Raw genomic sequence first — 13,613 nt, 5'->3', positions numbered from 1 at the left:
TATCTAATAACAAAAATGAGGCTTTTTGTCCTTCTTAATCGTGAACCGATTTGTTTGGAGTAGAATAAGTTGTTTGTTAAAGATATGACAGGAAATACACTTGAAAGCCTGACCTTTGAAATGACAGTTCATTGATGACCTTTATTTCTTCATTATTTTTTAAGAATCTTTTTTGTTCCATTCCTGCAACTTAATGTTACTTAAATGCATTTAAGGAATGTCTTTACATATATTATCAGAGACTTTGAAAGCTATCTATCTAACTTGCACATAATTTTCATTTTTGGAATCCCTTTCTCTCCCTCAGGGGTTCCTAGGAGATTTAAGGTGATATTTTTTTAACCCAGTATCTCTTGAACTTATTAGCCATTTCCAGCTTCTGAGTTGTGATTTGTGGTGGTTGTTTTGTTTTCCTTTTCTTTATTTTTTTTAAAACCTGGTCAATGTTGAGTGTTGTCATATGTTTTTAATAAAAGTGCCTTTCTGTTTCTATTGTCTGCTTGGAGGCTGTGTTATGGCCATTTCTTGTTCTCCTGATTCACGGAAGATGTTGATCAGAACTGAAGCCAGGAGCCAGACTGCCAGTTCCTTGGATGCCCAGGAGCCCTCGGCGGCCATGTCAGGGAGTTCCTGCTCAAGCCATGGTGGTTTAGCCCAGGATAACAGTAGATTCTGAGATGGTGAGTATTGTTCCACGCGTGGCCACAGTCATTCCTCTAGTATAATGGACATGGGCTCAGGAGGTGTGTCTCTCTTCAAGGATCATGAGCTGAAATTGCTAAACTTTGGGAGTTTTCAGTGACACCCTTCAAAGTGCTCACGGTGTGACACGGATTAGCTGAGAAGGGCGGATGTGCTTTTGCCCTGTGGGGCATCTGTCTGTGTAGCTTTCTCCGAGTTAGGCCACAAGGGGCGCTTAGCCCGCAGACGCCCACTGTGATTGGTTGATGAGATGCGAAGCAACGGGACCATCCAGTCACCTTCAACGCAGGTAGGTTTCATCCAATCAGACGTGAAACTGGCCCATGATGTGGAGCCATGCTGCATACCCAAGGGTCCCCGCTTCCCCGTTCCACAACCGCCATTGTCTGCTCGTGTCATCTAATGGCCGCTGTCTCCGTCATGGCTGGACCTTCCTCTGAGATGACCTCTGAGGAACAGCTGATCACCCAGGAGCCCAAAGAGGCCCACTCCACGACGGCCCAGAAGCAGAGCAAGCAGAGGAAGCGAGGGCGACGTGGGCCCCGCAGGTGCCACGCCAACTGCCGCGGGGACAGCTTCGCCACCTATTTCCGCCGGGTGCTGAAGCAGGTTCACCAGGGCCTCAGCCTTTCCCGGGAGGCCGTGAGTGTCATGGATTCTTTGGTCCATGACATACTGGACCGCATCGCCACCGAGGCTGGTCGCCTGGCCCGCTCCACCAAGCGCCAGACCATCACCGACTGGGAGATCCGGACCGCTGTGCGCTTGCTGCTGCCGGGGAAGATGGGCAAGCTCGCCGAGTCCAAAGGCACGAAGGCTGTCCTCAGGTACACCAGGAGCAAGTGTGCTCCCTCAGGAGTGCCCGAGCACCGTGGAAACCCAAAGGGACTTGGTAGAGCCACCGAACGTGGCCCAAAAGACCAGTGGCTCGCCAAGGAGGGGACTCCAGAGGAGGTTGGGGTGGGTGGTGCCCTTCTGACTTGGGGGGCATGTGGCATGTGGCATCCTGCAATTTTTCGAGCATTTTTCCCTCAGTACTAAACATTGCCAACTCTAATATAACTATAGTGCAATTTGCTTCAAGGAAAAATAGTGGGTGTTTCGTGATCGTGTTTCATTCATTTCCTCAGTTTCCAAAACCGTTATTTTTATTAGTTATGTTTCTAGGTTATCTTTATGGTGATATTATTATTGCACTGATCTTTACCTTTTTCTCTCTCATTCTCCTGTGACTGGATGGTGGAATTTTCCAGAACTTCACTATATGCCATACAGCAGCAGAGAAAGTGAATACACTGATGCAAGAAGCAAGGTAACCCTCCTAAACGTTTTCAACACCTCTCCTGTCACGAATCCATGTAAATAAGGAAATGAGGCCCAGTTGAAGTGTACATACAGCTAAATAAAATTTTCTTTTTTTTTTTTTTCTTTTTTTTTTTTTTTTTGAGACAGAGTCTCGCTGTGTCGCCCAGGCTGGAGTGCAGTCGCGGGATCTCGGCTCACTGCAAGCTCCGCCTCCCGGGTTTACGCCATTCTCCTGCCTCAGCCTCCCGAGTAGCTGGGACTACAGGTGCCCGCCACCTCGCCCGGCTAGTTGTTTGTATTTTGTTAGTAGAGACGGGGTTTCACCGTGTTAGCCAGGATGGTCTCGATCTCCTGACCTCGTGATCCGCCCGTCTCGCCCTCCCAAAGTGCTGAGATTACAGGCTTGAGCCACCGCGCCCGGCCTCAACTAAATAAAATTTTCAAGAGTCCATTCATTTTCCAGCTTCCTCGATTCTGAAATCACTACTGCAGTTTGTTCTTTTTTTGCCCTGAGGATAATCTTTTCATTTCTTTTTAAACAGAAACCTTTGTTACTTCCAGGTTTGTGTCAGTAGGCCTAGGGTGTGTCCACGGAAACGGCTCATGCCCTAGTGTTCAGTGGTGCAGCCAATGAGTGACTCGCAGTACAAGAGCAACAGTCACTGTCACAATGCAGGGGGAGTGACCCAGGCTGAACCCACAACAGCCTTGCACTGATATGCAGCCTGGTTATTGGAGGACAGGGTGTGATTCTTTACCTGATGTTTTTGTTTTCAGTGTTTCTAACCATGGTCATTTAAGGATATGCATCCAAAGGCAGGAGTAGGATATGTTTCTTGCCCCTAGCATCAAGTTTTGCAGAGCTTGCTCAGCCTTTATGAGAAGTCAGATAATGCTTATTTCCTCAAGAGATTTGCATATTAATATTCATGTTAATGTTCATATAGGTTACCTTTCATTGTGCTTTCTTCTGGGTCCCAAGTCTTTGTACTTTTAGCACTTTTTCCTAGAAGTGTATTGCTGAATTCAAGGTAGCTGCTGACTTTCCCATTGCTTTTGTTTTCAATTGATTTATAGCTGCCGAGGATTTCAACAAGAGAACATACTCTGGAATTGTAACTCACAGGAATTTATTATGTTGTGCCTTGAAGCTCGACATGTGGCCATTTTTGTCAAATGTTTCTCGTGAATTTTGAAACATCACATAAACAACCCTTCTCCTTTATATGTAGAAACCAGTAAAGGGTGGCACTCTCAGTCAAATCGTGAAATGAAAGCTGGATAAATGACAGAAATCAAAATTTTCTTGAGCCCATCAGAAGTGGGAAAGACACACCCCAGAGGGCCCAACCCGTAGCCACACAGATTATTCTACCTTTGTCAGAGGACAGTTTGGTCAAGAGTGAAATGGGGGCGTGGCAGGATAGTAGCCAGAGCTTCCCTGAATAGTGCGGTTGGGCAATGTGGTCAGGTCACCTCCAGAGCTCCACTTGGGATCCATAGAGAAAGGATGGAGAGCCAAGAAGTCCCCTCATCGGGATTTCCTACTTTGTTTTTTCAGAATATTAGAAAAGTGTTATGAAAGTAGTTGAAGAGAAATGCTCACTGCACAAGGAGACCAAGAAAAAGCCCCATGAAGACAGCAACAACTAAATCGCTCTGGACGGTGCCGCCAGGTGATCCTACATGTCTGGAGCAACACTTTGAAAACCAAAGACACTTGGCAGAACCCTGTTCCTATCCAGAAACAGAGCTGTGTACCTGGTCCAAAGCACCACATCTCACTGAGTGACTTATTTCTCATTATGCTAATTGTTTTGCTCTAAAGCGCCAATCTTTCTGTCAAATGGGATGTACAAATAAATTTCTAAGTTATCCTTGCATGTCTACTGGGTAATTTGACGTGTCTTTTTCTGAAACCATATCTTTTGGGATATTTTACCCTGGAGCGTGTGTTTCCCATTTGTAAATTCAGATATGAACGAGGAGAATTAGTAAAACAGTGTTGACAATGAACTCTGATTGGGCTGTGGGGAGTGAAGCGTGAGAGTTCAAGGGGACTGATGCCTGTGAGTTATAGGAAGAAAGAGAAAAAGGCTGCTTTGGTGTGAAGATTGGCAGAGGAAGCTCACACATCTGCTACAGCATTTCAGGGGATGATTGAGAAGGGGAACCTAGTGAGCAATCGTGATGTCAAGCTGTAGCTTACTGAAAGCGCAAAGTAAGGGAAAGAGCTTTATGGCTTAAACAACAAATAAGAAGTATCAATGTACGGAAAATAGGATGAATAGGACAAACATAGTCCAATCAATATTTTCATCAGCACTCCCTGTACCATGGAGTTCTTTTGTAAACATGAGCAGGGACCCAAAGACAGTACAGAGAAAACGAGATGAAAAATTTTAAGGAACATTGCCTATTCTCGGTTCCCTAGAAATAGAATCCCACTTGCTTAGATTTGTCTGATTCTTCTCTTTTTCAGACTAGAATCTTTTGTTTTTGGAGACCTTCATGCCTGGCCTCTATGCATCCTGGGGATGATGGAATGCTGTCCGATGGAGCAGCACAAGCTCCATTCGGATCTGTGTCAGCCAGTGAGTCACCTGCAGCCGAGGAGCTACAGCCCAATGTGTGATCAGGTTTCCCAGTCTGAACTCGGAAGAGTTAGTTGTCCAGGGATGTTCAATGGGAGATGAAGGGGAAACCTGTGATTAGATGGGTGTGTTTCTTTGGTTCTACGATGGGTTGTATGCTTTTAATGCTGTTGATGGAGGTGTATTTTATTAGTTTTCTAGGGCCGCTGCAAAAATATTCCAGAGACTGTCTGACTTAAACACTGTGTGTTTTTCATCTCACAGTTCTGGATACCTATTGTCACCTTTTTGTAAGGAGAGCAACCCTGTTGGGCAGGGTCAACCCTCATAACTTCCCTTTAACCACATGACCTGACTAGAGACTCTCTCCAAATAAGGTCACATTCTAAAACACTGGGGACCGGGACTTCTTCCTATGAATTATAGGGAAACACAACTCCATCCATAACAGTACATCTTCTGCATCCACTGCACGGCACAAATTAACATCCTCACATAGAAAATACATTCATTTCATCACGACATCCCCAAAGTCTTAACTCACTCCAACATCAGTTCTCCAATATCTCACCTGATAATCTTCTGTATCTGGAATGGGTGAGTCTCCAGGTATGACTCGTGCTGAGATGGGAAGTTTCTCCACCACTGCACCTGTGAAGCTAGACAAGTTATCTGCTTCTGAAAGACAGCTGTGGGACTGGAACCAAATAGGGCTTGTCAAACGAACAGCAGGAAATCTGAAAAACTACTGGAGTACGTGGGCCCTAAGCACTCTGAAACCTAGTGGGAGCAAATTCCATTACATTCTAAGGATGGAAAAGATTCTGCTTGGGCTCAATGGTCTGTCCTTCAGGCCCAGTGGGCTAACAGCTTCACACCCTATGCCCTGGGCAGCGGGGTGGGAGCTCTTCCCCCAGCCTGGGCTGCTTCAGCCCATCCATCCCTCTGAAACCGAGGAGGTGAGACCAATGCCTGGAACTCAGGAGGTGACCTCTGTTTCTGGGACCAAGAGAGAGACGTCCCAGTCCCCTAGTAACGTGCCCCTGGTTATTGGGGGCAGTGACGGCCATGCCACCCTCTCTTCCAGCTTTGGAGTCCTTCTTCCCTCTCTGGAAAATGAAGAAATGGTCACAGCTGGGTACCCCAGTCAGTTCCTTTCTTGCTGGTACAATCCAGGAACACTAACAGCCTCCTTTCATTTCATGCCATCCTTGTCCCCGTTCAGTCCAGTCTGGCAACACTTTTCTGGTATAAAATTCTCAAAAAATTGTTGGCTTCCCATGGAATTCACATGAGTCCAGGCCATCAGACAAGAAGTTGTCTACAGATCTTCCTTGATAATTCATATCTCCCCTATCTGAATTCCTAACTTCTGCAGAGATGGTTGATTGGATCCGTGAGACACATGCCTCTCCTCTCAGGCTAATGGTTTTCCAGGCACACCCTCGCACCTGTTTCCAGGACCAGGTATTGGCATACTTTGAGTACCTTCTGAATCATCCAGTGCTGGTTTCCTTCTCCTCAGTGCTTCGTTGGCTAATTTCTCTCTCTTCTCTCCCATTTACTATACGCATCTAGGAGTAACCAGATTAAATCCTAAATACTTTTCTCAGTGTGTCAGTGTGTTGGCCAAGACTCCCCCTGGTCCTCCTAAGTGTCACTGAAAACTCAAGTCACAAAAGGCAGATCCATAGGACATAAGGCGTACCAGCTTACTCGAAGTGTATCCTCAGGAGCCTTTAGTGTTAATAGCCGAAGATACATGGGAAACAATCTATTTTTATGCGTCGACTCAAAGGAGTACGGACAGCTGTGTAGAAATATGATGGGACAAAAAGGCTATGATCTCATGCTAATAGACGGAGTCGGGGAAACCCGGCAAGGCCTGTCCATCTAGACTCTGCTTGGTCTATCTGAGCGCACAGTCCTTCCTCCCGGATATGGGGCAGGACACCCTCTGGAATGGGGGTCTTGTGACTTCCATTCAAACACGATAGGTTAGATCATTTCTTCATGGACAGTTTTTACATGAAAATGTGGAAAACATTACAATACCGTCTCTAGGTTTTGTGACTATCTTTAGAAAAAAGAGCTTCTGGTTTCAAGGACCCACCTTTGGGAAGAGGGTTTCTGGTCTCTGTGTTTAGCCCCCGGGGCTGAATGAGACTGAGAGACAGGAGGACCAAGAATGTCAGAGAAAATCTTCTTCACCTGAAACTACTTCTGAAGCCCTCATTTTGGGATATTGGGCCCTGAGCTCCAACGCTAGAAATCAGCTACATGGGCAAGTTCATCACTTAGAATTTCTACTTTACTCAGAGACCCTCAGAACACAATACAGCCCAAACCTTTGCCACTGTAAAACTAGGATTGCCTTTCCTCATGCTTCCAGTAACCTCTTCCTAGTCTCCGTCTGAAAACACACCACAAGCACCTTTAATACACATAGTGCTAGCAACATTTCTGTGATCATGATATATGTATTCTCTGAGTCAGAGATCCTTTCTCTACAGCAAAGAATTCTTTCTTAACCCTCGTTTCAACTGCATTTGGTGTTCATATTTCCCCCTGCCGTTTCCTAAAGACACTCTAGGCTTCTTGTGTCATGCGTGTCAAAACGCTTCCAGCCTGTATGCGTTACCTAGTTCCAAAACCTCTTCCAGTCTTCCAGATGTTCCTTATCACATCACCCCACTGCTTGGCCACAGAATCTCTAGTAGTCTGATAGGGATATTCTGACAAAGTACCATAAACATGGCAGAATAAACAGCAGAAGTTTATGGTTTACATTTAGACAGGCTGGAAGTCCAAATCAACGCGCCAGCTGGGTTGGTTCCTTCTTAGTAGTAAGAGGGAAGAATCTCTCCCAGGGATCTTTCCTTGGCTTGTAAATGGCCCACTTCTCCCCATGCCACTTCACATTTTCTTCCCTGGATGCATGTGTCTGTGTCTGATTTTCCCCTTTTGGTATGAGGCAGAGCAAGTGCTCAACCCTGCTCACTCTCAAGTAGGGCGAGCTCTGCGTTCCACACATTCTTCCACTCCTGTTCTGCAACCGCTCCAGTTCCAAACAAGCTGGGTTGTACCAGGAATCCTCTCTAAATCATATTCCTCATCTCTTTATTTCTTATTTCTTCCTCCAGGAGCCCGCTCTCTCTTGGGAGAGCTGTGGATCCTCACTCAGCATTGTGTGTCAGGGTTGCCAAAGACCTGATGTGTGAGGTTTCTTTGCCTTTTCATAGGTAAGGTGAGCACATAATTTCTTGTCTAATAAATGTGGGGGCAGCATTTGGAGTGAATGGGACATTAGGAATCACTGGGTTGGGACGATAGGCAAAACCTGTATGTGTGGCCACTCTTCTGGGGATAGAATAAAAACATTCCTTGGGGTTTGGAACACAAAGATTGGTGGGCTGTGAAAGTGATTTTCTTTCAATAGCATATTTTTCGTGATTTCTTCCTTTGACGTTCCTGTGCTTTTGTTTCCTGGAGACAACAGGTGTGGCTAGGCTGCATTAACATGGGAAAGAGACACAACACCATTACAGCATCTTTTTGGGTCTCAGGAATCATGTGAGCTAGTGGGACTTGACTCGATAGCAAGAGTCATTGAGGGCATGGGATTGGGGGTCAGAGGAGACCTGAGCTCAGACCCCAGTTGTGCCTCTTACTGGCTCTACTGCCTTGGGCAAGTGTCTTGACCTCTCTGAGCCTCAGTTTCCTCCTCTGTGGAATATGGGTCTAGAAGGTGCTTGTGAAGATCCAGGGTGATGATGCAGATGGGGTGCCAGATACATAGTCAGCAACCAATGAATGTCGGCTGTACCTGGTCCCAATTCCGAGATTCACGCCCTACGGGAAATCGCAGGTGGTGGGGGTGGGATCCAGTGCCGGACAGATCTATGAACACGCTCTCCTGGCTACCTGGGCCTCATCTGTTTGCTTAGGACTGACAGTGAGATAAGGGAGGATGATTTTTTCCCCCTCGAGCCACATGTTAGTGAAGAGGTAGAGATAATGCTGCTGTGAGTCCTGACGGAAAGTTGCTGGGGAGCATCTTTAAAGTGCTCCTGGCTTGGTACACTACCCACTTGGGGCTTTGTGGCAAACTATTCCCCCTGCCTGCCACGGAACCTGGCTTCCAATACCATCTCCTCCCCTCTGCCCACTGTCTCCCTATCTGAATCCTATTCACTTTTCAGGTCTTGGCTCAAATGCTGCCTCCCCTATGAAGATGTCCTGACCCTCCCAGCCTAGAGTGACTGCTCCCTCCTTGAGTCTCAGGATCTCCAGCTGTGCCATGGGCATACTGTTTGCAACATCCCTCACACATGGATTGTGATGAGGAAGGAAAGAGAGAGTCCATGTAGCATGCTAATTGCAGTGTCTGGTGTAGGCCTGTGGTGAGTTCCCTGCCTCTTCCTCTTCCTGCCCTCGGAACCCGCAGCATGCAGGCATGGTGGCCTTGATCACATGCTGTCTTCTCTTGATAGTCATTGGGGAACATGCCTGTGCTAGTTGCCCCTCAGTTGGAATGTCACAGATGATGGGGGCCACATCTTATCCTTCCTCACCTTCCAGCATCCAGCACTACAATAAACGCCATCGCAACCATTTTTCATTGGGCACCTTAGGGTACCATGTGGCAGGCACTTGGCTATGCATGTGATGCACATAAGTGTAGTCCTCACTCTTTTTCCTTCTAGCTGTCTTTCAGGATGCGCAGGCATTGATTCTTCTTTGAATTATATCAGACAGATTGGGTCAACTGCTACCAAGGTCGCATAATGAGGAAGTGGCCCTGACAGGCATCAAGTCCTGTGCTAGGTTAAGTTTCTAGTGAATGTCTGTGAATGGTTGGTTGGCAGGAGGGACAGTCGTAGAGCCCAGAATAGGAGTGCCTGCCCCGTGACTTTTACCCGGCAGAGGTAGGCCTGCTTGACAGAAAGCTGTAGGCAACAAACACATAGGACTCAGTGGGTTCTGCAGCTCAGGTATGGGGATATAGTCGCTCCAGGACAGGGGGAGAAGTGGAGAGGGGATGGTTCAAGCTAAACCTCAAGGCAGTTGTCCCAGGGAATTCCACAGTGGCTCCAGGATCCCCCAAAATAGTAGCAGATGACCCACCCACTGGCCATCCTCAAGGTGAACTGTAGAACAAGCCCGGGTCAAGCAAGCCTCCTTGGAAAAGCTTTGTTCGCATAGAGGATGTTGAATCCCTTGGGATTCCGCGGTGGGCATTTCACTGCCACAGATCCTCGAGAGAGATCCAGGCCACAGGATCACCCATGGGACCTATGATGCAATGAGGAGACAGGCTCCACTGTGCTTAAGTGGCCCTAACAAGTAGAAGCCAGAAGAGCCTCAGTCAGTGCTATTTATTCACCCGACACCTAAGGTCATTAGGGAAGGTCCCAGACACCTTGTACCGGCATGCCTGGTACCTTGGAGGGGCTGACTGGTGGGCTGAGCTCAGCTGGGCCTCTGCACCTCTCCAAGGCCCCTCAGAGCATATCACTGTGGCGTCTCCAGCAGGAAAGGACGACTTCTTAGTTAGCAGCTCAGAGCTCTCAGACAGCCAGGCGAGGCACTAGTCCTCTGAAAGGTTACCTGTGGGACAGGCTAACGTCCATCATTCTCCATGTGTCAAAGCCATCAAGGGCCTGTCAGGAGCCCAGAGGGAGGGGCAAACAGATGTGACCAATGGGCCAATAGGAGGAGCATTCAGGAATGAGCAGCCTTTCTGAGATGCAGCCTATTCAGGACACACTTCTTGAGATGCTTCTGGGTGGCACACACAAGGCATGTGCATGAGATGAGGTCCTTTACTCTCTGGGTCAAAGTGGTAGGCTGTCGAATGGTTTTACATTGGACCTATCACTATCAGGGTGACATCTCCCATTTGGTGGATCCTCCTTCTCCGTGCTGTAGTGATTGCCCTTAAGTGACATGAAGTTTCTAACCATTATAGACACACTTTCTCCCTTCTGGAGCCCTGGCCAAACATAGACACACAGAGTAACAGTAAGGAGAATATGGGGAGTCAGTACTTCTTTTTTTTTTTTTTTTTGAGACGGAGTCTGGCTCTGTCGCCCAGGCTGGAGTGCAGTGGCCGGATCCTGGCTCACTACAAGCTCCGCCTCCCGGGTTTACGCCATTCTCCTGCCTCAGCCTCCCCAGTAGCTGGGACTATAGGCGCACGCCACCTCGCCTGGCTAGTTTTTTTGAATTTTTTGGTAGAGACGGTGTTTCACCGGGTTAGCCAGGATGGTCTCGATCTCCTGACCTCGTGATCCGCCCGTCTCAGCCTCCCAAAGTGCTGGGATTACAGGCTTGAGCCACCGCGCCCAGCCAGAGTCAGTACTTCTTAATAGGCACTCGACTAGAACCTGGTCTCAATATCTGATCCTCCAGATTTGGGGCCCAAGTGTTCCGAATTCCCTCATCAACCTCTTCTTTCAGGACTCTCCAGAATCTGACACTCCAATGACAATCCATCCGTCTCTAGGGAGCCTACGACAGCACACATCTCAGCGTCCTAGAGAGGACAGGTTTCAGGCCACCGGAGGAATTTAGGGAGTGAGAACTGTAGGAGCGACCTTATCCCAAGCTGTTTGAACAAGCCCTGTGGGCCAATGGCCATGGCCCAAGAGCCACAGGGCCTTCATGGACTGAGCCATTTATTGTATTGTTGCTGTTAGTACTTTCAAATAAGTTGTAAATTCCCCTTTGGAGTAGGAGGCCGACACCTGATTAAGATGTCAATTCAAGCAAATTATAAAATGAACCCTGGATAATCTACAAAACAAAATCCTTTTGTAGCCTGTAATAACGTGAAAATACCCTTGCAGGAGAGACCAACCACAGAGGATTTCACCTGTGGCAGAGCCGCAAGTGCTCAAGATAAAGAATGTGGGCAAGGCAGGATGCTCCAGAACGCTTCCCTGAATCGTGCAGGTGGAAAGAGGGGGCCGATGGCTGATCAAGGATGCCATGGAGAAGTCTATTTTTCATTATAAGTCCAATGCTGATTAACTGTGCTGGCCCTTTATACCTCCAGAGCTCTCCTTCAAAAAGATAAACTAAGGATTTAGCGCCACTGATCCACCTTATCAGGATTAGTACTTACTTTGGAATTTTAGGAAAATCTTGTAAAAGTGTTTCAAAAAGAATAAACAAGTTTGTTTCCAAAAGTGGCTGTGAAAATCTGTCACAAAACTAGCTGTAATAAATGTCCCTGTGTGGTGCTTTGAGATGATCTTACACATCCCTAACAATATCGTGGAAGTTAAAGTCTCTTTTCAGAGCTGTGTGCCTTTGCAGGGAGAAAAAATCGGTGGAGTTGTTTGAAAAACACTGCATTCTCCTCACTCACTTTATTTCTGTCAGGCTCATTGGTGCTGCATGAACTTGCCAAAAGTTTTCCATAGGACATGAACATGTTCCAACAGAGAATGTTAATTCTTGCATACTGCTCTTAAGCTCTTAGTATCGTGAATAGTCATTTACGTAAACATTGAATGATTAGGACTTTCTTGTTGTGTTTTGCATTTGTAAATCCAGGAAGCACATGGGAGCGTCTGTGAAATAATGTTAAAAATACACCATAATCCAGCAGTGGAATGCTGACTGGGAGAGTAAGGGTGAGTGACATAGACCAATTATAGGCAAGGGAGAGGAGAAATGGGTTTTGATGTTGAAGACTGGAACGGGAAATGAATACATCGGATTATTCATCTCTGTGGCTGAAGGTGGGTAAAGGTCAATAAGTGAGCATCGGTGATTTAATGGTGTGTTTTGCTGAAAGAAAGAACTAAAGGAATTGGCGTGCATCATGTAAATAACCAATTATAAGCATCATACCGAGGAAAATAGTGGTAGTAGATCAAGGATACCCTCATTAAATTTTGTCAATATGACCTGTATCAGGGAATTCCCATTGAAATACATGACTGAGGATTCAAACATATTATAGAAATACCGAGATCAAAAAAATTTTTAAATACAATATAACCCTTCCAAATGTTCCAGTAGCTAAAGATACTATTGCAACTCATTCGGATTCATCTGTGTCTACTCTTTTTCCAGTTATAATCTTTTGTTAAGAAATAAAAATAACACTTCATGACCTTCAACTGTACATCACTGAGAAGATGGGAGTGTGCGACGAGAGGAGCTGAAATCCCACTCTACACTGAATCACTGGAGGGACGCAGCCACTGAGCCACAGCCATTGGTTGCACGTTTGCTAAGGGACCCAGACAAAAAAAGTGTCTGTCTGGGTGTTTGTCCTTGAAGACTGAGGAGGAAATTTGTGTTTACATTCTTATTGGGAGCTTCTTTTTCTAATCATTTGGTCACAGTCTTGGTGGTTGAAAGATATGAATTTATAGGTACGAGTAGAAATGTCTCCTACCTACTCCATCAATAAGAGAAGAAAGGGAGTCAAATGGAAACTGAGAGATAAAAATGGTTCTCTCTTTTGCCATTCCCAATTTTGTCCCCAAGCTACTTGAATGTTCAGGCAATAAAATGTTTTTTCACCTCCAAGTACATGGGCCTGACAAACAAAACCCACCACATTTATGTGGCAGGATAAGAATCCCACCCCAGTGCAGTGGCCGGTACTATGGGGTTGATCCTCATTCTTGACCCATTACAGCCTTTCTCCTCTTTGATTGTGGCCCTGACTCCTGGATAAGCAGAGAACAAATGCATGCTTGGGAGGACGAAGCTTGAAAGAGTGGCATTTATTCTTTCCCCTTATTATGAAGGACCGCCGTCAAACATCTGGAGTCACAGGCCAAATGGGCCGGCACCTGAATAGGGCATTAGTGGAGCACAGAAGCCTCTTGACTCCTCCTCACTCGTGTCATCAATCCAGTCCGTGCCATGCAGCATCTCTCTGATGTGTGTGACAGGCCGGTCCTACACCTCATGGGCCTGCTACTGCTTCCATGATTCTTCTGAAATCCTGAAATATGTCCATCATTTAACTAACTCTGCTCCCAA

At 46.6% G+C, this 13,613-nt stretch overlaps 1 protein-coding gene across 1 annotated transcript; it reads left to right on the top strand.

The window, feature by feature from the left end:
- Nucleotides 1-1,038: 1,038 nt before the first annotated feature.
- On the top strand, nucleotides 1,039-1,992 carry LOC115898591 (histone H2B type W-T-like). The gene is made up of 2 exons (XM_030933536.1): nucleotides 1,039-1,529; nucleotides 1,956-1,992. Exons 1-2 carry the CDS (start codon nucleotides 1,039-1,041, stop codon nucleotides 1,990-1,992), a joined length of 528 nt encoding a protein of 175 aa, XP_030789396.1.
- The last annotated feature ends 11,621 nt before the right edge of the window (nucleotides 1,993-13,613 follow it).

The sequence above is a fragment of the Rhinopithecus roxellana genome, chromosome 7 (assembly GCF_007565055.1).
Source record: "Rhinopithecus roxellana isolate Shanxi Qingling chromosome 7, ASM756505v1, whole genome shotgun sequence".
In the NCBI taxonomy this organism is placed as follows: Eukaryota; Metazoa; Chordata; class Mammalia; order Primates; family Cercopithecidae; genus Rhinopithecus; species Rhinopithecus roxellana.
This window is presented reverse-complemented; position numbering and strand designations above follow the sequence as displayed.